General features: G+C 28.5%; 1 protein-coding gene across 1 annotated transcript in view; it reads left to right on the forward strand.

Moving 5' to 3' along the window:
* Positions 1-4,658, forward strand: part of LOC100211688 (contactin-associated protein like 5-3) — a 64,713-nt gene extending 60,055 nt beyond the window's left edge. Inside the window, exons 6-8 of the mRNA XM_065810009.1 lie at positions 3,149-3,341; positions 3,540-4,247; positions 4,320-4,658. Coding sequence (XP_065666081.1) covers positions 3,149-3,341; positions 3,540-4,247; positions 4,320-4,624 — 1,206 coding nt within the window. The 3' untranslated portion in view covers positions 4,625-4,658. The remainder of the gene's footprint in view (positions 1-3,148; positions 3,342-3,539; positions 4,248-4,319) is intronic.
* The last annotated feature ends 21,794 nt before the right edge of the window (positions 4,659-26,452 follow it).

Here is a 26,452-nt window from a genome sequence, read left to right on the forward strand (position 1 = left end):
TGAGGAAGTTACCTTCATTACTGGATCCCCTGCCACCAAATTCTATATGTCCACAGAAAGCCAATCCTTGTTGCTTAAAAACAATACTCCATTTATATTAGTGTTTGACAATAACTCTAAACAAAGTCTGCTCTATTGCTGAAAAGCCAGCAGTCAAAACAAAATAAGCGTTATCTTATGAGAAATAAATCAAACAGTGACGAATATGTTTTATTTCTTCTGATCATTTCAACAGTTTTATTTTTGTGTCATTTTTTTGTGCAATATCAGCAATTTTTTTTTTTTTTTAACAGGAAAAATAATAATAGTATAATTTTTACCAGGATAATAATATATTTTTAACAATAATAATACATTTTTTACCAGGAAAAGCAATAACATAATTATTTTCTTTTTTAAGTTTATATTATTTATGATCTATTTGCATAAAACATAAAAGATATTAAATTTACGTGAATTTTTATATTTTTTTTTAATTTTATTTACAAATACAAAAGTTTAATTTACAAAAACAAGATTAACTTGTATTTGGTTGTATTAGTAAATCAAAAAATCTTTTTTTAATTTACTAATACAAAATTTGCAAAATTCATTGCTCAAATTTTTTGAAAGTTAACTTTTTATTTAATTTTCAAATTAAATTAAATAAAAACTTGTATTAAAAAACTAATCATTTTGTTTTCTTTTGCCACTTCTAAGAATCTTTATAATACACATTTTTTTACAGACACAATCTACAGACTACAATCTACAGACTTAACAATCCTTTTCGAACACAATTTTAAAACAAACGTTATCTTATGGAAAGCATTATCTTTTCAACAGTTTTTTTTTTGTGTCATGTTGGCCTAAAGTGTTATTACTTATCATCTTTTGTCAAAGCATTAAAGATATCACTAAGTTTTGGCACAATCCATATTGTAGTAAGTCTCTAATAACTGCAGATGCTATGTTTTAGTTATAAAATAAGTGATAGCCAGTTAGATAGCTTACTTGTAAACTAATGACAGGATTCACCAGTATAAGTATATGTTATGTTATGTAAACTAATGACAGGATTCACCAGTAGAAGTATATGTTATGTTATGTAAACTAATGACAGGATTCACCAGTAGAAGTAGAAGTATATGTTATGATCAGTTGATCAGTTTGTATGTTATGATCAGTTGATCAGTTTGTATGTTATAATCAGTTGATCAGTTTGTATGTTATAATGGAATTGATGTGTTAGTATTAATAGTGTTCACTGTAGCATCTTGTCAAGGTTTTTGGGGATTTGTTCCATCAGCGACATAGATACTTTTAGTACACGTATTTGTATTGTTTTATTGATCTAAATCAAAAGTTCTTCTGATGTTACGATCATTTTTATCCTCATCAGTGACTCTTGAAAGTAAATTCATAAAAGGTTTAGTTAGCTTGCAGTAGTCCAAAAAGACTATCTGCAGATGGGAGCAATAATACAGCATTAGGGTGGTTTATTTTAAACTTTTTTTTGAAATTTTTACTGGTTTTTACCAATGATGACTTACCAAAAGTTTCGACCATAGGACGATTTTTCGGATCCCCAATAAAACATTGGAAGTTTGAGTAATGCATTGTGCGAGTGTTGTGTTATGTTTTAACACATTGTTCAAGTGTTGTGTAACATTTTAACATATTGTGCAAGTGTTATGTAACGTTTTAACGCAACAAATGTTATTGTTTCTTAATGGACACAGTTTAATTGTTAATCACTAATGAATAAACTTACAAAACTTGATTAATTTTCGACTACTTTTACTTAACCCACAAGAGATTTGTTTCAAAACACTACAAATGTTGCATAACATAAATTAGTTTAGTTACTCTCCTTTCAATACTTTTCAAACATTTTAACCTCGATACTTTCGTGCCATTATGTTTAATATTGTGAAATTGCATTTAAAGAAGTCATTAAGACTTAACTTCTTAATTTTCTTGAGGCAAAATTCTTAAAAATTTGCAGCAATGTTTATGTGTTTAAGCTGCTACAATTTAGTTTATAATGTTTTTAATGAACCTTATTTTATATCCTTTTAATTTTACAAAGTTTATATCTAAATGTGTATTACTAACAGTGATTATATTACAAGCTTCATTCTTGAATTGAACCACGGTAATGGCTCCCATACCTTAGCGTGTTGATAGATCTATTAAAAGTCTAGGAAATAATGTATCTATTAAAGCAGAAGAGGCAGTACTCAGATTTACAAAAAAAAAAAACGTTTATTAAACTCAATACATATTGCAGCTTTTGCTATAAACAAAAATATTGCGGCAAAAAAATGCAGACATTCTTCTTATTTAAATCATTTGATTGTTGGTTTTTCCTTTAAAAACTTTAAAAGAGGAAAGCTACCATTGAATAGAGCTGTATTGCAAAAATATCTTTTTAAAGAGAAAACAATCCTAGAAAAGAAACAAGGCTGATTGCAAATCATCTAATTAGCAATATGATTTAAAACTTTTGGTTTCCTGCTTGTATTCCAACAAATTCTTGCAAAAAAGACAGCTGATCATATTGTTTTCTTAATAACCAAATATGAGACACCTAAAGAAAATCCTGAAAATCGAAGACAAGAAAGACAATTCAAACTAAAATCTACACCTTTTACATAGAAACTAGACAGTTTGCTGTACATATAACATACAAACACTTACACATCGCTAAAACACTTTGGTAATGAGTGGCTTATTGACTGGGAATTCCTAAAAAGCCTATGAAAAATTGAAAAAAGTTTTGAAAAATTGATATTTTTAAAAATAAAATTTCTAATCCATATTCTTTTTTAATTAATCTAAAGTTATTAAATGCTAAAATACATTTTATTAATAAAATGTACTTTAACATTTAGAAACATTTATTATATTTAAATGTTAAAATACATTTTATTAATTTTATTAGCATTTATCTATTTAAATAAATTATATTTATTGAAATAGATAAATGCTAATCAATAGAAATATTACTTTCACTTTGCAATAAATGCCTTGTTGCAACATTAGTTACTCAAAACAGTTTTTAGTTATCTCGTTATATTAGTTAGTTATCTTGCTAATCCACAGTTTATTTAACTATGATTAAAATGTTGTTGCCAATAATTTTATTAGCTGTTTTTTTATTTAGTATGTCAATGGAAGAATCCACGATATTCGCAGCATTGCTCAGGGTCAAGAAGATTATGGTGTTTATCCTGGTTGTGGATCAGCATGTATGCTACTAAACCAACCTTGTAACTATGGTCAGTGCATTGATCATTATGATTCTTTTAAATGCAACTGCTCAGTCTCGCCATATGGAGGAGATTTTTGCCAAAATGGTATAAAAATCTGCAAAATTTTATAACATTATATGTAATAAAATGTTTATAATTTCTACTGAAATAGATGAATTTGATAATAAATTTGAATATCTTTTTAATATAGATACTTTGATAACAATATACATACTTAAAGATGTATATTTATCAACTTAAATTTAAATTTATAATATTGTATATCATTTTATTTATTATTAGAATCTTACCCAAAGAGTTTTACAAGTGGTCAATATATTTCCTATGACCTTAAAAAAGCTAATATAACAGAGCCGATTGCTACAGCAATTTTTGTAGTTGGTTTTAAAACTCTTGAAGAAAATTCAGCTTTAGCTACTCTTGAAGGATATAATGATCGTCACTTCACACTTGCACTAACTAATGGTTACTTGACTTTGTTTTACTCATTAAAGAAAAAATTGCGAAACAGTATGAATGTATTGACAGATTTTGAAACAGAAATACTTCAAATTTCATCAAGAAAACTCAATAATGGCGAGCACAACTTGGCCCGCGTTATTATTTCAACGGACGAAATATTATTAACTGTCCCTAATTATGATTTAGCTGTTGGTGCTAATATGACTGAGCGATTCAAAGACGAAATGAATAAAAATCTTGGCACAGAAACTGATACATTTGGTATGGCAGCCACATTTTCAGTCGGACGAATTATAAATAATGGTATAAATACACGCAGTTTTACTTTAGCTAGTTTCTATACTGGCTGCATGAGTGGTGCAAAACTAGTTCTCACACCTCTTCCTAATATTACTCATCGTTTTCCAAAATCAGTTGAAATAGACTTATTCAAGCTTATACAAGTTAAAGCAAATGATCCAGATGCAAATCCTTATGGCACTTTTCCAAGTGAAACTGCTAACTGCGGTCCCTCGCTTTCTATCCCGGGTAAGCTATTTTAAAATTTTCAAAGTTATATTTATTCTTAAAACAGTTAATAAAATTTGTTTATAAATTAAGGTGACCTTCCAACTGTTGGTCCTGCTCGACAGTATAATACAGATTCGCCTGGACTCGATAAATCTATCGATTTAATGCCTGTCAGTATTTGGAGTCGAGTTGTTATTGTAGCAGTTTCGTTTATCTTTGCTTTAATAGTTATTGGAGTATTATTTTACGTCTGCTCATATACCCTCCGTATAAATTCGATGTACAATAAAGTAAAAAATGAAAAAAGTTCAACAACTCCAGAGAAATTCAGTAGGTTCCCTATTAACCAAGAAAACACATTAGTAAAATCAAATTTTGAAAGTGATTTTTTATAGAATATTTTTTCTGAATGATTATTTTTTAAACAAATATTGCGTAATTTGAATTTTGATATACCGTAACATGGTGCTACTTTAATCAATCTACTTTATTGTGATTTTTGGTTTTAACGATCAATTTTGCACTATTCAAAGTATTTTTTCAATTTTTTTAATTCAAATTATTGATAAAGAAATCAACCTTTAAGTTATTTATAAGAAAGTTTAAAAACAGATATACTTTTTAGTTTTTCAAAAAGTGGCCTAACGTTACCCTGGGTTGGTGTTTCTTTAAGCCACGTATGCTTGTTTTGCTGTCTTGTTTCATTTACTTACAAATTACTTAAGTAAATACCTCCATAATATTAAAACAAATACTTAAAATTTACTTGAGGAAATAACTTTTTAGTTCAAAAACAATATGCATAAAAGAATAAACAAGTAAAGTCTTAGAACTATATTTGGGGTCCTCGAACCTTTAGCCTCTATTCATAGCGGTTTTAAGGAAATAAAAATCTTTGAAAATAAAATTGAGAAAAATTATGAGAATAAGATTAAAAAAGACTTCGAGATTCATTCAAATATGCCGTCTTCCATTAAAATTTGTACGTGTGCATATTCGGCAAGTGATGTAGCTATACCTCTAGATTAATAGCAAATGAATTACACATAATTTTAATGTATATAGAGCATATAAAATATTTTCCTATTAATTATTAGTTATGCAACGCTTGATTGTTTAGTGTGTTGCTAGCACGCATTTTTAAATAATAATCCATAATAATTATGCGAGGTCGAATCTTTTTGGGCCTAACTGTATATAAAAATCTTACAACAGGGTCACTGCTGTCCGTAATTTATAGCTGCAAACTTTTTTTGCTGTTGTTTAAAGGAATACACTTTGCTTGATAAAATTGTATGAAAAATATTTTATTCTTTTTAAAAAAATGAACCAGTATAAGAGTTGAATAGTTTCATTACAAACTTAGTAAATAATAAGAGTGCTGACGAAAATAATTTATTTTTCCTTAAAAATAAAAAGGCTTTCTGGAAAAACTCAGTTTAAAAATTAGAAATAATCATTCCTGTCGGAGGCGATTTTACGGGGAAAGGAGGGTGGGAGAGGGGAAATTAGAAAAATAATTTGAAAAAACTGATCGTTAAAACCAAAATGTTACCTTCTTCCCCCCAAAGAATGTGATCTTCAAGTTATAGTCAGTTTTTTGAGAAGTATAATCGGCTAGTCGGGTAATATCAACTAACTAATATTACTGTATAAAATTTCTTATGTCTTATCTTAATGCAGCACTTGTTTTTTAAGTTACTTGAATTTACTTTCTATATATATCAACGGATCTATATTTGCCAACGGACAAGCTGACTCACATTGTAATCCATTGGTCGTGTTTTTATCAAGCAACTTGCTGCGACACTACTTTTACCAGACTTTATTTAAATCAAATCAATTTTTATTTTTTCCAAAACTTTTGATGTGACTGGAAATAAGTATAATATAACAATATTTTTTTAACTAGTGAAAGGGTTTTTTTTGTTACTGGGTAATGAGATGTTCTAAGAGGTCCTTACGGTCTTATTTCGGAGCATCGCAGAAAAGCATTTAACTAGGAATGCCTCATGCCTCTTTTTTTACTAATGTTGTTTATCTGGCCAAAGCTGCCATCAAATCTAGGACTTCTTGGTTTTAAACCACTTCATCACAACTGCTATTTGATGCAATTTTCATAAGGTTTTTTTATTCTGTCTTTGGTGGCTCTTTTTTTTTTCAAGCTACTCGCAAATCTCGCTCAAAATATTTTATTTTTTATTTTTGCAGTTTGACTTAATAGACTAGTTAAATAAATGTTCACTTCTTATAAACAGATTTCTTCAACTGCGGCTATTAATAGTTTTTGATATAGGTTTCACATTTTTAGAAAAAACATGAAAAAATGAAATCTTGAAGTTATTAAGTTGTAAACGCTAGTCCCGACAAATCCACTAATTGTGCAATTTGCTTATAAAATACTTTTTGTTGAGATTAATTATTCTTCAAAAGTTGCATATTACCCTACTTATGTTTTCTGGGTTGTCTTTGCTGATGTATTTTTTTAGGTTGTTTGACTTTAAAATTGTAATTTTTTTTTTACATATATATCTTCATTTCTAACAAGACTGCAAGCAACTACTATTAGAGTTGGAAGTTACTGGAAGAGAAAAGATGATGTTTATAAGGCAAGATAATGATTAACAGACAACTTAAAAGATTGCAAATTATATGAATCAGGAAATAAGATGAAGGAAGCGAATTCCAAAGAACTGATGTTCTTGCAAAAAGACTAGACGAATAAGAATTTTTGGAGCATTTAGGAACAGTCATAGCAAAAGCATGAAACTTCATTGAATGATGAGTAACACGAGAATGAATTTTAGTAGATGGTACAAAAGACACTAGCTCTTTAGAGAAAAAGATACTAGATCTTTAAAGCAGCGCTAAATGGACAAAAGAGAAAGAAAAAAAAAAATCGACTTTGTGTACCTACACAACATGAAATATCCATTAAAGACTATGACAGAAAATGTTGGGCGGAAAATTTTTAGTTTCATAACTTCAGAAATATTTTTACCATTTAAAATCTCAGGCGCCCAACATTTTCAGTAATTGGCTTTAATCATAAAAGAAAGATGTTCACACTCAATGCAACTAATGGTGCACGTTTTTCCGAACAAAAAAGTTTTTTCAATTACAATATGTAAGTTTTTTTATCAAAAAGTATGACATATTTGGTATGTATGGAAAGGTTATTTTAACCACTATTATAATCTTGTAAGAGTAATGCGACTATAACAAATCGTCAAGCGTAGTTTTATTTAGAAAAGATGTAACTTTCAACATTAACTATCTTGGGGCTTGACTATAGATAAGTCTATGGATTTGATTTTTTCATAAAAGCACGTATTGGTGTTTGTTTTCAATGAATGTAACGTGACATTTTTAATCAGACATTATTCGGGAAAATTATCAATGAAAAACCTTTTTTTTTTTAATGAAAATTGAAGTTATTATTTTCGATACCACAACAAAATGAGTATGTTTACCAATAATATCACGTTAAACAGATAAACTACGGTAGTGTTAATTTTATACAAAAGTTGTTTTTGCATAAATAATCATAACTTTTAGCCCCATTTAAAAAACAGTTTCATTTTTTGAAATACTCGGGACTTATTCGGCCATCTTGAAAAAATAGTTTATTCTCAGTGATCTCAAAATATAAATGGATAGCGTCACTGATCTCAAAATATAACTGGATAGCTGGTTTTATTGTTTTTTTTTCCGAAAAAAGTTGAAGCTAAAATTGGCCTCCCAAGATGGCGGCGATTTTAGTTCCTAGCGGTGAAACCGTTATACATTTTAAATGGCTATATCAAATTACAAAAAAAAATAATTAAATAAGCTTATAAGTTTGTTAAAAATAAAAGAAAACAAATGCATTTTATAAATATTAGAGAAAAAAAGAAATAATTTTTTTGTATAATTGAATTTATTATTAAATGGCATTTACAAATTTAGTAAAGTCTTATGTATAAGTATTGGGAACTAAAAACTATAAGTCTTATAGTTTTTAGTTCCCAATGCTGTATGCTAGAAGGTTAATATCATAACAGTATGATAAACGAAAATCATTTCTACCCTCTATATTCTCTACTACTATATTCTCTATTTTTTGTAGCAAGAGTCCATTTTGTACAAATTCTACATGAATTGTTAACTGAGTGCTGTGAGTATACAAAAACTTAGGGGTTCCTTCTAGAATTATATTATACTTGAATTCTATTATTGCATAACCTATTTGAATAAAATATTATTAAGTGTCACTTATACTGGTAAAAAAAACCCAGGTCTGAATTATAGTTATTTATAACAACTTTTAAAACAAATAAAAAGTAAATAATAGTTTCTTATAGTTTGAAGGATAATCACTCAATACAATTGAAGAAACAAATGTATATAAAATACATTTGTTTGAAAAAAATTTATTTATATCTTTATATAGAAATGTTCAAAACATTTCCTCCTCTTTGAAATATCTCCTTAACTTTAATTAAATATCCTGCTTACGTGCTGTTAAGTATTATGGTTATATCACTGATCTCAAAATATAACTGATCTGATCTCAACTGATCTCAAAATATAAGTTATATTTTGAGATCAGTGTTTATTCTATTCAGAATGCGTAAACAATTAAAAAACAGAGGCGGTAAACTTTATAAACAAATTACTTTCATTTTCAAACTCTTTTCGTTTTATATAATTAGTAAACTTTAATTGACATTCGGTTTCTTTTATTTTTATAGCAATAATTTGAAAGTAACATAAGTTACTTTTAACTTAATGTTATAAAAACAATTATATCTTTGTCTACTAAGTCAATGCAAATACCTATTATGGCTTCAATAATGTATTAAGATAAATACTTTTTGTTGTTAGCACAGCGCAAAATGAAATATATATAAATAAATATATATAAACAGTGGCGGCGTTAGGGTAGGGCCTGGTTGGGCAATGGCCCAGGGCGCCGAATATAAAGGGGCGAAACAAATTGGTTATTTTACCCTTTGCCTTTTTTTTGAATGGGGTTAAATTGAGCTAGGGGCGCCGTAGAAATCTTGCCCAGGGCGCTGGTAGTGCTAAAACCGGCACTGTATATAAATATATATATAAATATATATATATATATATATATACATATATATATATATATATATATATATATATATATATATATATATATATATATATATATATATATATATATATATTTATTCATTTATTTAATTCATTCTATCTGCATTTAAAAGTAGCATATTTTTTTAAAATATACCAACATAAACGTGTTAAATTGTAATTAGATTCATAAATTATGTCAAACAAACACTTCAAGATATCTTTATAATTATATTGATATATCTCCTGCAAAACTGTATATTATAAACAGACGCTTCGGTTAATTATAATATTTTGCCATTATTTGCGAATTCTTTGTTTGCATAAACTAAATACCGCCATACGGGGCTACTTGGACCCGAATTTGATACATGTTTGATGTTTGTGGTTCTCTCTCATATTATTATCAATGTAAAAAAAACTTGTTGTTGCTAATTCATGAACTTATTAATTAGTAATGTAGATAAAAAAAGTATTTAGGTAGACTTCGGTCCCCTCTTTTTCGGGGGATTAAAGTTGGGTTTAAGTATCCCCTGTTGTGGGGCTACTTGAACCCATAGTGTAAAAAACCCTCTCCCTTTTGAGGTATCCGGCAAATCTCTCGGATATCAGATGATGTCATCTAATAAAGGCTTTTACCTATTCAACACCAGGGAGATTTTCATTGAAACATTGAAGATCACTCTCTAATCGATCTAGATAGGATTTCACAATAATTTAAAGATCAAATGACGTCAGTTGGTTGCCAAAAGTTGAAACTTTATTAAATTGATCACAAAGTGACAGTTCTTCCTCAGGCGTGAAGACAGCTGGATGCCTTCCATGTTTCTTTGCGATAGTAAGGCAACGTCTTCAAAAAGCTCTCTTAATGCTGGAACAGCTGATTCTAAGTTATTCTTCAGCAAAATGTTGACTCATAGCTCCACGTTTAATATTAATAGAGGCTTGCTCTAAATTTTGATTGGTATAGTCTTAATAAGCTTTAGATCTCAATTTTCTTTTATATCTGCGAACCATTCTGGTAGAACCAGTTATGGTAGCACAAAGTATACGCAAAAAAGTGTATAACAAAAGCTTTAACCAGCCATCAACATTATTTAGGTACGCATTTTATAATCTAACATATATCAAAAGCATGGTTAAAATAACAGATATTCTAACTCCTTTTAAATATATTATTATACTTTGGGGTTTGATGTTAATGGAAAACAAATTAAATCATTTTCAAACATAAGTTGCTGCAATGACATTTGGGTTCAAGTAGCCCAAAATTGTATTTATGTTTGAAGTTCAAAATTGGGGCAATTTTGAACTTCAAACATAAATACAATTTTTTTTTATCAAAACAATAAAAATTAAAGGCAATTATAATTGCTACATTTTGTAGCAACTGATACTTCTTTTAAGAAATGTTGTTAAATAACTTTTATCTTTTTTGGTTATGTCTGGACAGACCAAAGTTTTACACTAAATTTTTACTATTATTGTAGTTTCCTTTAAAAAATTATATTTTTTTGATCACTTCTTGCAAAAAAATTTAACCTTTTTTTTTTTATGTAACTTGATTTGAGTAAGTGTATAATTAACTTATTTACTTTCATACCAAATAACTCTATAAAAAATAAACAAATAAATAAACATTTTATTTTGGTAAATCTGCAGTTAAGGGCGTAAAATAAATATTATTTTGCTTTTTGCGCTCTCGTTCGCGGAGACTAAAAAACAAAAGGAATTAAAAGTGAACTTTAATCTTTTACATTGTTTAAAAGAATCATGCAGTTTTATCAACTCCAACAACAGTCGAAGGGGCACGACCAACTCGTTGCATAGCCATCTAATTAAACATGTAAATATTTAAATACGCTAAACAAGTAATATTAATTTAATAATATCTATTTATAAAGTTAAAAAAAATTTTAATTAACGATAAAACTTTAATAGAAGCTTACCTGGAATAATATAAATACAAAATTTTGAAATTAAAAATCCAAACTTTAACGCACTTAAAAACTTTCAACTTTAAAAACTGCCAAAAAAAACTCCAAAACAAAATTTAAAACTCAAATGAAACCTAATAATTGCTTTTAAATTTATTTTTAATAAATATTCAATAGAATTACATTTTATTGCGTAACGCAACTATACGCTCACCATCGATGATTTTTTAAGTAAAAAATATAATATTATTTTACGCCGCTTAACTGCAGATTTACCCATAAGATACATATCATATAAGACCTATGACCTGGAGCTTAATGCTTTTATCCTAACATTTTAAAATTAAGTTATGGAAAACAAAACAGTGTTCAACTTACTATAACTCAACTATAATAAATAAGCTTATGGTCATGATCTATATAATAACTTTTTTTAGTTATGGTTATTTATGCTAAGGTATTAAGCTCCAGGTCATAGGTCTTATATGATATGTATCTTATGTATATCTTGTATTTTGCAGCATGTTTAAGAATATTTCTGCTTGGTGCACTCTCACTGTTAACAATATTTGCATACTGATATGAGGAAAAGTGACTTCAACAACCAGAATGTATTTTTCATAAATGTTAGTAATTGTAGGTGATATTTCAGCTTCAGCTTTAAACTCATTAGCTCCAAGTTAAAGCTGAAGCTGATCAAGTCAGTTCAACGAGCTTGATAGCTGATAGTAAAAGAGAATAAGACTCCATAAATTATTTATACTAAAAAAACATGTAGGAAGTTATTCAATGAAAATCTAAAATAGTGACAAAATTTAAACATACATGTAAAAAATTTTCAATAAAATTTGCAAAAAGTTTTTGCTGTTTATAAATGTTACTGTCAGAGCCTAGGCCTAGGACTTGCAATTTAGGGCGACCCAAATTGGATTTTTTAGAGATTTGTTTAAATAGTGTTGCCCAAAAACCTAATTCCATTTTTGATTATCTACATAATTTTTTGGCGTGGTAAGATAATACTTCCACATATTTCATCAATTTTAAGCGCTGATTCAGATTTTGTCATCAAAAGCATTCTAAACACTTTAGTGGTGTGTTAAATGGAAATAGATTTTGACACGGTGACAAAGTTTTCTTTAGACTTTATGCAACTAGTATACTTAGGGGTATGCAAAGACTCATCAACTTATGGTTAAATGACACAAATGCTGCAAATTGTCTCAGATTACAGTCAATACTTTATCTGAGGGATTGTTCCAGATATGTCGTTACATTCCAAGAAAATTTTCAAGAAAACCAAGGTCAATTTTATAATATTTTATTTTGTTGAAAAAATATGTTGATTTTGCTTGTCAGTTACTAACTTATTTTGTGCAGTTGTTTGGTGAACTTTACGGTAAGGATCAACTAGTTTACAATGTCCATTTTTTAATACATATAGGAAATAATACAGTTAAAATTTAAGTACTTGATAGATGTCCCTCGTTCAAATAACTTTTTCAGATCAATTAAAAAAGCTTGTTCATAGAACAAAGGGTTGCTCAAATAAACTTGTACAAGGATATAAACAGAAGTTTAGTATTCCTAATTTTGATGGATCAGTAACCATTGCATTGAGACACTGTTTACAGTTTAAAGTTAGCAAGGTTTAAAATGTTTTGTTTCAGCTTATGAAGGTGATAATTGTTTTAAAATTACAAAAAAAAAAGGGTTTTAGTTAAAAAAAATTTAAAAAGTGGATGAATCCTGTGACGAATAGGTTTTGTTTGAGGAATTTGCAGCGTTTTAGTTGTTTTATATATATATATATATATATATATATATATATATATATATATATATATATATATATATATATATATATATATATATATATATATATATATATATATATATATATATATATATACATACATACATACATATATATATATATATATATATATATATATATATATATATATATATATATATATATATATATATATATATATATATATATATATATACAATGGGTTGCATAAATATAGTCACTACTTTGTTTTGTTTTTTTCACAATTACTTTTGAAACCAACTAATTAATACGATTAAAAGCGTCTTAAATGTCTTATTTAATTGATTCTCTATCGAATGGTATATAATTGGAACTCGTTAGGTTAACCAGTCTTGAGTGATTTTTAATTTAATTAGAACATACCTGCATTTCTAATGTAGCAAAATTAAAGAGTCAACTAAAATTTAACGACTTAAGTTGAAATATCTCAAAGAAATGTTATCCGAGCGATCAAAAATTTGGTGGTTGATTTCTTTTTATCTATATAAACGTTCTTGCGAAAATAAAATAAAATTATCATTTTTATATCTTGAGTTATTCGCATTGGTAATTATTTGGTAAAGCAAAAAGACAAAAATGGGCAGAAAAGCTGTTTCAGACAAGGTAGGATGGCAAATTGTAGGTCTGCTAAAAGGTAAAACAAAAAGCCAATGAGAAATAGCTTGAATGTGCAATGCTTCGCTTAAATGTGTACAAACAATGTTGAAAAACCACGAGCTACGTAATGATGTTGAAGATTTACCAAGGCTTGGTTGGCCTTTAAAGCTAACTTCAAAAGACCAAAGTTATCTCTATCAAAAGAACAGACAAGACCCAAAAATTTCTTACCGCAAACTTGCTGAAGGGTTCACAAATACGTCTGGTAACGTTAGTGTTAGTAGATGGACTGTACAAAGATGCCTAAATAAGTAAGGCTTAGATTGCTATGTCGCTGCTCGCAAACCACTTTTGCGTGTTTTAGATTGCCTAAAAAAATTAAAGTGGTGTAGAGAAAGACTTCACTGGTCTGTAGAAGACTAGGCCAAAGTTATTTTCAACGACAAATCCAATTTTGAGGTGATAAATTGCAAGTTAAGATTAATCATCAAGAGGCTGGCTAGTGAAAAGTTCAAAGAGTATTTTTGTGTACCAATAATCCAAGGCAGAGGAGGATCATTTGGAATATGGAGATGCTTCTCCCATAAAGGAACAGGGTTATACAGCATTTATAACTGCAGAAATAACCAGTGCAACTACAAAGAGATCCTCGAAAGTAAACTTTTGCCAACAGCCAGACCAATTTACGGAAGACAACAACAATGAATTTTTCAGCACAATGGCGCTACGGCTCACACTGCAATCTCGGTTAAAGAGTGGCTTGATCAGAAAAACATTACGGTCATGCCTTGGCCAGCTCGTTCTCCATATCTCAATCCCATCGAGAACATTTGGTGTTGGATAGACAAGAGATTGGTCAAAGAGAGCATAGCCAGTGTTGCGCAATTACAGCAGGCATTAAAAAAGCTTTGGAAAGAATTTCCAAGAGAATTATGCATCCGACTAGTTGAATCTAGGCCTAGATGTGTTCGTGCATGTGTGAAAGTTTTTTCAAAAAAAAAATCTTAAAGTTTTTTTGAAAAAACTTTTTTTCTTAATTAGTTTATAAAACTACTGTTAATAAAATTTAAAACAATTTAAATTCTTAACTTTTTTGTATGCTTTAAATTTTCAAAAATCATAAAAAAATTCATTTAAAAACTCAACTGACTATATTTATGCAGTCCACTATATATATATATATATATATATATATATATATATATATATATATATATATATATATATATATATATATATATATATATATATATATATATATACATATATATATATATATGTATATATATATATATATAAAGTTGTATACTATATGTATATATATATATATATATAAAGTTATATACTATATGTGTATATATATATATATATAAAATTATAAACAGTATATATCAAATTATATTCAAAATAAATATAAAATTATATTTATATAATAATTTTACATAATTTATTTATCAGTAACTAAAGGAATGTTATCAATTTATATGAATCACAAGCATGTGCTTATTTATTACAAGTACATTTTTAAACGTTTAAATAAATGTCGATTATAAAATTAAAGATTATATTTTTCTACCTTCGATGGTGAAAATTACATATTTTATCTGAAGAGTTTTAGGAGAAATCGTAAGAGTTTTATAACATATTAAAAATAATTTATGTTACCTATAAAACTTAAGACTAACAGTTAACTTTAATTTTTTACAGGTTATATTGAAACGAGATATTGTTTAAAAAGATTTTCAAAGAAGTCGTTTAAACAACAATGGAAAAGCTTCCAATTTGCGAGATAACCGCGAAAACATTCGTTACACGATTAAAGAATCGTTTAAAAGTTTGCTTAATTTCGACTGTAATTTTAATTATTTTTTTGAAATAAACCAATCAAGTTATATATAAATTTGCTTTTTCTGTAAATTTTAAACTTTTAAACGAAGTTTTTCAAGATTTCAATGGGTAAACCTTGTGGGACCCTTACGGGATACCCGGCGGGCATACCCATATGGGCCCTAAAGGATAACCGAGGCCGAGATCCGGCGGGTTCCCGATGGTTTTCCCATATGGGTCCCAGTTGCAAACCCAAATGGGCCCCTTACGGTTTTAAAGTACGGGATTTGACTAGGACCCATACGGGATACCCAGCGGGCATACCCATATGGGCTCCATTTGGAAACCGCGGCCAAGATCCGGCGGGATACCGTTGGTTGGGAGTGTTTTAATGGTACTTAACAGTTATTTAAACAACCGTAAACAGTTTGTTTATAGTAATAAAACTGGTATAACTTATATATTGAATATAACATGTGGAGTTCCCAAGAACTCTATACTTGGAACACTTCTTTTTTTAATTTAGATCAATGATCTCCTTAAAGCGTTAAATTTAATGGCTGTCACGTTTGCTGATGACTCTAATCTTTTTTTATCGCATAAAAGTATTCTAACATTATTTCAAACAATGAAAGTTGAATTAGCGAAAATTTGTAAATGAAAAATTTTAAAATTTTCAAAATGAATAAATTGTCACTAAATGTGGATAAAACAAAATGGACACTCTTACATCCAACTTCTAAAAAGAAACTACTGCCTCCCAACTTGCTCTTACTTTTTTATAGACAAAAACCAAAGAAAAAGAGAAATAAGTACTAACTTTTTGGTGTACATGTTAATGAAAATCTTAGCTGGAAATATCACACTAATTTTTTGTACAACAAAATTGCTAAAAGTATCGGTGTAATGCATAAGGCTAGAAATGCTTTAAATAAACAAAGTTTAACACAATTATATTTTTCTTTTATCGATTGTCATTTAAACTATGCAAATATTGCTTGGTGTAGTGCCAATAAAAGTAAACTGGAACCTCTTTATTGTCAGCAGAAGCATGTTGCTCGTCTTACCAATTTTAAAGACAGATTTACTCATGCTAGGCCTCTTTTATCTGAAATGAAAATTTTTAATATATATCAGCTAAATGTTTTTAATACTCTTTGTTTTGTTTACAATTTTATGTTTTAATACTCTTTGTTTTATGTACAAATGCAAAATAAATTCCTCCCCAGTTTCTTTCCATAATTTATATACCTTGAAAGATAGAAATAAATACAATTTAAGAAATGACAATTTAGTTCATCAACTTTTTTATCAAACCAATTTTGGAAAAGCAAACATTGCATTTCGCGGAGCTTCTCTTTGGAATAAAATAGTTTTAAAACATTTTAATTTTTCTCTGGAATGGAGTTACCTTTAAAGATTTAAAAATAAACTTAAAAAAATTATTTTGTTTCTGTATAATGTATATGTATGTATGTATATATATATAGTGCTTTCCATACCTCAATATTTTATAGGTAGTTTTTTCGGCTTATTTTGCAACTTCGAAGATATCTCTGTATATATTGTCTCTAAATATTCTGTTTGTAAATACTTCAATAAAGAATTATGTATATATTATGAATATTACTGTAAAAAGCTTAGTAAAATAAAAAATATATGTGTAACAAATGAATATATTGCTACACTCAACATTAAGATAAAAGCAAAAAGTAAAGATTGTTTATATATAGTTATTGGAAACTTGCAGAAGAGTAAGTTTGCCTTGTAATCAAGTATCTTATAATTAAAGTGTTATATACATAAATAACATTTTAAGCTTAAAATTTTTTAAATTATAATTTCAATTTGATTGTTTGTATATTTTATAATATTAAGTTTATTATTTTTTGTTTTTGTTTGTTAATTTTGATTTTGTAGAATTCATATTAATTTATTTTTAGATATTAATTTGTCGTATAAGTAAGGACCACAAATATGAAATAGAAAATTTGGAGAGTTTTTTTTTTTTTGAAGGTGCAATAAAGTTATAAAGTTTATTGTTTCTTTTGTATTGTATTTATTAACATTATTTTTTAAAAAGTTATTTATAAAATGATATGGTACTTGACCTAGTTTATATTTTAGCATAAATTGAATAATTTGGTCTTTATGTTAAATTAATCTCAAAGTGTATTTTTGGCGTCGATGTAGAGCTTTCAACTTTGTTATACTTGTACTCGCCCAGACTATATTCGCGTAAATGAGGTATTTATCTATAAATGAAAAAATATGTATGTTAATATACATTTTAAGGTATTTTGAGATAACATAGCTCTTGCCTTATAAAGTAGACCTATGTGTTTTGATATTTAGTGTTTAATGCGTTTAAGTGAGCTTTCCAAGAGATATTTTTATCCATTACAACTCCTAAAAGAAAAAAATTAGAATTGTTGGTGGTGCATTTTACTGCTGCTTTGAATGAAATAAAGTGTATTTTTTTTACTTATTTGTTTAAAACCATATATTCATTATGTAAATTTTCTCGTATACATTTTCATACAGGTCCTTGATGCTTGTTTAAGAATACACCTTTTCAAAATGTAATTGAGAACTTGAAAGTGTAATTAAGAAAAGTAATTACAACTTTCAATGTTGTATTTCTCAATTACATCTTGAAAGGTGTAATTGAGAAATACAACATGTAATTTAGAAGTTGCAATATGTAATTAAGAAATTTTAAAATGTAATTGAGAAACCCAACATGTAAATAAGAAATCGCAATATGTAGTTTGAAAAACAAAAGTTGTAATTAAGAAATCGTAATATGTAAATGAAAATACATTATATATTATTGCGAATTCAATGTAAGCTTAAAGGTCATTAAAAAAGATCTTCTTGGAAACGCATTTTAATAAGTTAATAATATCAAATATAGCATTTGTATGCACCAGCAATCCAGTAATACAGTAATGGAATTAAAAGATCGTTGTGTTATTTGTCAATACACTATGAATAGAAAGTCTGTTATTAAATTGAATCCGTGCATATAATCCGTGCAATAAGCAGCAGTAAAGGAAGCAAAGTAAGCATTTACATGCAGAATTAAGCGTGGGAAAGAAAAGCAATTCTTCTGTCACACTCTTTTCTGCCTGAATAGAAGGATGTCTTCCTTTACTCCTGTTCAGGCAGAATTAAGCGTGGGAAAAGAAAGCATTTCCTCTCCCACACTCTTTTCTGCCTGAGCAGCAGAAAGGAAAGCGGGTAAACTTTTTTTCTCCCACACTACACCCCTCCCAGTTTTATAGGCAAGTGATTTTTTTCTCAGATGAGTTTGCTGCAGCAAATATTTCTGGTTGTTTTTTCCACTTTTCTCTATCAATTATACGAAAAGTTGGAGAACTTGATTTAAAGAGAGAATTTGAGACAAATGAGGATTTCAACATTTTAGTGAAACCACTAGCTTCCCTGTCATTTGTGCCACTTGCTGAGCTTAATGAAAGATTCGAAGAATTGGCTCAGATGTTTCCAGACAACCCCCCAACAAATGACTTTCTTTCTTATTTTGAGACTACTTATATCAAAGGTCCAAGGGTAGGTGGGGTGTTCCGGAGTTCCAGATTCCCACCTGCAATTTGGAATCATTATGCTGATGTATTAGCCTGTGCACCAAAAATGACTAGCTACTGCGAAGGATTTTATAATGCACTGCAGACCCTATTTATGTGTTCACACCCAACCATCTGGACACTTTTCAATGGACTCATCAGGGGCATTGCAAATCATCGTTTAACTGCTCAGAATGCAAAGTGCTAAATCTGAAGAACCAAAGAAACAAGTATGTGCAGGTGGTAGAGAGACTGGTAGCCAAAGTTGCTGGTTATCAAAATGAAGGTGACTAGCTTCGGTACCTGAGAGCAATCAGCAATATGTAAGTAAGATAGATATGAAAGAAATAAAAAAAATAGCTAATTATGAATTTCATTAGAAAACATTTCAGAAAAGTAACCAGTTTATGTATAAGTATGTAAAATAGTTATGTTTAAAAAAAAGATATATTAAGTTGTAGCTTCAGAAGGTTTATATTAAATTATGTGTTTCATTTAAGCCAAAGAAAATTAGATATTAATGAAGGAGATTTAAATGGTATCTCTACCGTACGTCATATAGGTTTGGTTTTCTTTTGCACCAACTCTGCTCGCTGTTCTTGAAGTTAGTTGTATATATTTTTAGGATAATATTGTAAAAGAGAATATTCTTCAAAAAGTAGTAGTAATTAGTAAAAAGTTTTAAAATTGAGAATATTACTAATTTGCTATCCTTTGTGCCTAATATATTTTAAAAAACTTTAACAAAGTAGAAAAGGGTAATAAGACTGTAAGAGGTAAAGAGGAAAATTTATTGTACCTATATATAAATTACATTACTCATTATCCATGTACTGAATTGCCCTGTACTAAATTGTCCTGTACTATTTTTGCCCGTGTACTGAATTGCCAATGTACTGAATTTCCCTTGTACTGAGTTGCCCGTATACTGAACTGACTGTGTACTGAATTGCCCGTGTACTGAATTGCCCGTGTACTGAATTGCCCGTGTACTGAATTGCCCGTGTACTGAATTGCCCTGTACTGAATTGCCCGTGTACTGAATTGCTCTGTCACCCATTTAAACACATATACATTTAGTTTTTTTTATTGTTGATATTTATAGTTACAAGTGTATGTATAAATCAAGTTTTCTTAAAAAAAACTTTGTTATGGAGGAAGACAAATTTTTTTTAAGTGAATCATAAACAAAAAGATGAATAGCAAATCTAACAAGTTCCCACAAGGTAGGAATTTCAAACTTATTGAAGTAGTTTAAAGTTTCTGTTTTATGGAGCTGAAAATTTAAAATTCGGATTGATGACGCTCAGCCTAGAGAAAATTTATTAATTTTACGTTAGCCTATTTGTCGGCTCGACAACAGTAGTTAAGATGAGATTGAAAGTTTGTAAAGTACTTAATGGTAGTTTTATCAACATAATGACAAATTATTGAAAGCATGTCATTGGAGCTGAGCTTTCCTTTAATAATGCTTCGAATTTTTACCTTTACATCTTTTTGGTTAATTAAGTATTTTTTATCACTGGCATCAATTTTACTACTTTTGAATTGTTTAAACTAGTATTCTATACTAGTTTATGCAATTCAAAATAATATCACATTTAGATGTCCACCTAAAATTACCAACCAGTGGGGTATCAAGGGTGGAAAGCGCCCGGGACCAAAATAATTAAAAAATCGCTTTTTTATAAATTTTGTAGCAGATATACCTTTTTTTGAATTAAGATGATTTCTTTTCTTTTTTGAATTTCTTTTTTTTTAGGTCTTAAAACACTTGCGCAAAATCTACTTTTATACATCTTTTTTCTAAATTAATTGAAAGACCAAAAAATTGCAATTTTTGATTTCAAAAAGTGTGGCTTGCAACTTTTGAATAAATCCAAAATCTTTCAGATCAAAGATCACATATTCTTAACTATTAACTTTAGATTTTTCTTCGAAAAGAAGAAAACATACTCTATACATAATACATAAGAAAATATACTCTAAAGTGGAAAAAGAAATATCTACGTTCATAATAAATGTAAGCAGTGATGAGATCTTTAAAATTGAATTAATAACTGAAAAGCGTAAGCTATATCAAATAAATTGATTTCTAATGATGGCGTATTTAAAGTACTTTTTTTAGTGAAAATTTCACTTAAATAATGAAATACTTTGGCGGTCCAAGGTGCTCCAGAAATTTGAGACTTGAAATATCTTGCCCGATATGTATATTACCGATATATATTTTACCTATTGTCGGCGGATATCAGCTGCGTCACTTTACATAATTTTTACAAGTTTCATCCTTGGGGTAGTGGAGCCAACATTATGGCTTTTTTTGTGTGTTCCCAGGCTCCAATCATCGCAATTTTTTAACAAAATATCTTTTTTATTACATTAAAATGAACATATAAATATTTGGAGCTTGTTTCATGTCTGGTCGTCCAAATATCTCATGAATAATATATTTTTTTGTATCTGTAGGCTGAAAATGAAATATTTTGATATCTATGCATTCATTAGGCATAAGCTTAATAATCTACAAATATCTGACTCAGGTATTGTGGACAAATTTATTGATTCTATGAATTTGGATTGCAACAAGTAGCAGCTAGGAACTATTTTAACACATCTACGAGATAAGTGGCGCAAGTCATATAGCAGCATGGCTCGAATTGAAGAAAAGAATAAAAAAGCCATGTTCCTAAAGATTTAAATGTAACACCAATACCTATTGGAAGATCAATTAAGGCAAACTTTGATGACTACTCTACGAAATCCAAAAAACATAAAGTCACTTAACTGAAATGTACTCTACTTCTGCGTTACAATTTGCTTCAGAAATTAAACTGAGTAAAGAAAATCCAATTGTAAAAACCTCAAAATAAGATTGTAGAATGTCTAAAATGAAGCTCTTTTCCTTCGTTTAGATGCTAGATTGACAAAAGTTTCCTAGCAAATTTTTCAAAATCAAGCAGTTGAAAAGGGAGTTGATATATATCCTTCATATAATGATGTTAAGAATGCAAAGCTGTTATGTTTTCCTGCAGATATATCTGTCTCAGACTTTTCAGCTGAAATAAAACTGCAAGCTTTGGTGGATCATACAGCAAATAGAATATGAAAGGCACAGTATGATGTCCTTAGCACTGAAAACACTCCAGATAGACTTTCTCTGAGATACAAAATAGGCTTTGATCGTGCTACAGGACAGTCCATATATAAACAAATGTCGCAGGAAACAGTAACAAGAAATTTAAACAATGAGCATGCACTTTTTAGTACTTGTCTAGTGCCATTGGACTTGTGTGGCTTTTCAAATAGAAAAAGAAACAGCAGCAGTTTTTAAATCAGAAGAGAATCTCATTAGGCTTGAGATTTCAAACTTGCAAGATACTGAAGATGGTATAAATAACAATAAAATAAAAAAATACATCATATAATACAAACTATTATGATTGATGGAAAAGTTCACACTGCTCTTTCAGATGTTACAAATTCTAGTCAATGTTGTACTATATGTGTGGCAAGTCCCAAAGCAATAAATGATTTTGAAAAAATGGTTTTAAAAAAGGGTATGACGGGCAGTTATTTATTTGGTTTATCAATTTACATGCTTGGATACGTTTAAATGAATGTTTATTACATAGTAGATATAAAATGACTTTGAAAAAGTGCAAGCAAGAACAGTAGAAGATAAATCTAAAGTAAAGGCTCTGAAACAACAAATTCAAAATAGATTTAAAGATGAAATGGGCTTGATAGTTGATGTTCCAAAATCTGGTGGTAGTGGAACATTAAATAATGAAAATACGGCTCGAAGAGCATTTCAAAATCCGGAAAAGTTTGCAGAAATTTTAAATATTGATGTTGAACTGATTCTAAATTTGTATATTATATCAGAAACAATTTCATGTGGTTTAGACATTGACACTGATAAATTTGAGGCTTTCTGTTTAAAAACAGCTCGACTTTATGTTCATCATTATCCTTGGTACTATATGCCGCAATCTCTATACAAAATTTTAATTCATGGTTATGAAATTATTAAAACTTTAGAATTACCCATTGGTATGTATTCTGAAGAAGCTCAAGAAGCACGCAATAAAGACTTTCAAAACTATTGTGAACATTTTGCAAGAAAATCATCTCGTATGAAAACCAACCAAGATTTTTTAAATCGACTACTGTGTACATCTAATCCATTTATTGCATCTCTGAGAAAGTCAGCAGGAAGTCACACCAAAACAAAAAACTTATCAGCTGGAGTTATTGACTTATCGAGGTCATCCTCAGATGATATTAGTTTATAAATGTGACTTTTGTATCTTTATAATTTTGGAAATGTGTGTACCTAGATAAAAGTGTGACTGTAAATTAAAACAAATAGTTATGCTCAATCATATTAGAATCATCAAATTAATTTGCATACCAAGTTTAGAAACATTTGGCTAAAAATAACCTTTTGGACTAAATATAAAATGTGTTGCTATGCAACTGAGGTTGCCATGGCAAACACACACACAAAAATCATGCTCATTCAAATTATGATCTAATTACTTTATATACCAAATTTCCAATAAAAATCCGTAACTTAAACAGATGCATTAAACACTTTTCATACCATAACACATGCTATATTTTGTGTCCAATCATAGAATAGGAATTGTGAAAAGTTGATTTCTAAATATTTTCAAAAGTTAATACAAATAAATTCAAGACAAGATCAACTTTTGTTAATCTTGTCTTGAATTTATTTGTCTTGAATTTATTATGATCAACCAATGGAAATTATATGTTTTCAAATAAAAAAATAAAATAAAATTTTACCTTTGTATTTTTTTAATTAATTTAAAAAAATACGTAAATAACCTCTCTGGAATACATGAATTCTTAAAAACTCAAAACATCACCTTAAGTGCAAACTAGTATTCAGAAGTTTATAATAAGGAGTATGTTAAAAATATGACATGTCACGAATCAAAGAATTAACAAAAAAGATATTCTTGAAGACATTTATCTACGAGAAAAATGTGAAACAAGCAAAGTTTTAAAAAATATTTAAAATTCTAACTTTTTAGCACTTTTGTTTCCTAAAATGCAATATTTATTTCGGCTATTGACTATGTATTTTGACCCCATTTTACTTTATGCTTGGTAATTCTAAATGAAAAATGAAAAATAAAATCTAAAAAAAAAACAACTCATTATTGTTATGTTTAATTTATATTAAGCATTTCGTTGCAATGAAAATGTTTGCTGATGAAACGAATCTTTCCGATTCTATCCAACAACAACATCAACAAACTATTTCATGAGATAATTATTGAAAGAAACTTTCCGACTCGTTCAAATCACGTAAACTTTTCCTAAACGTTGAAAAAATAAAATGGATTTTCTTTCATCCAGCTTTAAAAAAGCATATACTACTATGTGAAACGCCTGAGCATATCATTTTTTTTTAGGTGCCCCAAGAAGTCCTTATGGTCTCGTCACGGAGCACCGCGGAGATACATTTAACCAGGAAGTTCATGCCTCCTTCCTTACCGTGACGCGAAATATGTCCAGATCTCCTTTCGAACCTAGATCTCCTGTTTATAAAGCAAGCGCTCTAACCACTACGCCACGGCCGCATTGGTAAAATTTATATAAAAAGAGTCAGGTATACAAATTTTTTAGGTGTTATTATAGATAAAAATCTTTTGAGGAAATACCACATCGGCAACTTATGCAATAAAATTGGAAAATGTATTGGATTTCTTTATAATTCTTTAACTCGGTAGCGGTGTAGTCGTAGAACGCTCGCCTCTTAATTGATAAGTTCCGAGTTTGACCTCCATCACGTTTCTGATAGAACCGCGCTGAATTTGTTTCTCCGCGCATTGACCTTGTTTGTCAAGGTTCATTTTTTGGAGTTATAAAGTTAAGAGGGAGTTGTAACCATAATTTAAGTTGCCTCGTCAACTGCAGTGGCCTTCATGGCCTTTGGGAGGTGAACTAAAATTAAAAATCAATAAATTGAAAAGTATTTAATGACATTAAAGTTATGAGACACTAGTTATGGCAATGTTACTTGGGGGACTACCCACAAAAATAAGTTAAATCCTCTATATTGTCAGCTGAAGCATGTGCCGCGTCTTATTAATTAAAAACATTGTTTTACTTATTCCAAGTCCCTATTCATTAGCCTATTTAGCATAAACATTCCTACTATTTTTGAGGTTAGTATTTTCAACGTACTTTTTTTTATGTTTAAATGCAAAATTAAATCCTCGTCCAGTTTCTTTTAGTGATTTATATTCATGTAAAAACAAAACAAAACAAAACAAAAAAATATATATATATATATATATATATATATATATATATATATATATATATATATATATATATATATATGTATATATATATATGTATATATATATATATATATATATATATATATATATATATATATATATATATATATATATATATATATATATATATATATATATATATATATATATATATTACGAAATACTAATTTTATACGACAACAAAAATTTAAATCAAATATTGACAAATATTGGATTCCATTTCGTGGAGCACTTTTATTAAACAAAATAGTTATGAAAAACTTTAATTTTACTCGTAAGTTGTTAAAAATAAAACTAAAAGAAATGATTTTAACGATTGCCTTGATTGCTTTTAATCGCTTCTTAAAATATTTAAATATTTCATTAAAAATTTTTTTTAACATAATGTATATTTTACCACTGTTTGATATTTGTATTTTGTTAAGCTTATTTATGTTTTAATTTTGCTATTTTATTTTCATTTAACGTTCTAGCGGTACTCGATGAGTAGTCTCGACGATAACGTTCTAGCGGTGCTTGTAGAAGACTTAGTGGTCTTAGAAGACACTAAATCTTCTACGTGTCCCCACATTCTTTATAGTTAAAAAAAAAATCTTACTATTTATATAATATATTTACATAGATTTATGTTTACTTGTAATACGAATATACTGAAGATGAAATTAAAAAAAAAAAAAAAAAAAAAAAATTGTTATAAATTTAAAACTTTCCGTGTACTTTACCGGAAAGTTTATAAAATTGTCGACCGGAAAAAGTTGCATGATTTGTGTACGACTATAATATTGCATTCTCTATTGTCGCCTCTAAAGAGAGGTGAAAAAAATGACTTATTAAATATCTAGAATGATTTAGTAAAGGTTGATTAATTGGCCATTAAAAATTATTTTAAAATTAGTTACTTTCATTTATCTTTGTACTTCTTTTATAACCTACCTTTCCTAATCAACCATAGCTCCGAATTACGGTACAGTACTTTATACCATTGAATTTGAGA

The sequence above is a fragment of the Hydra vulgaris genome, chromosome 11 (assembly GCF_038396675.1).
Source record: "Hydra vulgaris chromosome 11, alternate assembly HydraT2T_AEP".
In the NCBI taxonomy this organism is placed as follows: Eukaryota; Metazoa; Cnidaria; class Hydrozoa; order Anthoathecata; family Hydridae; genus Hydra; species Hydra vulgaris.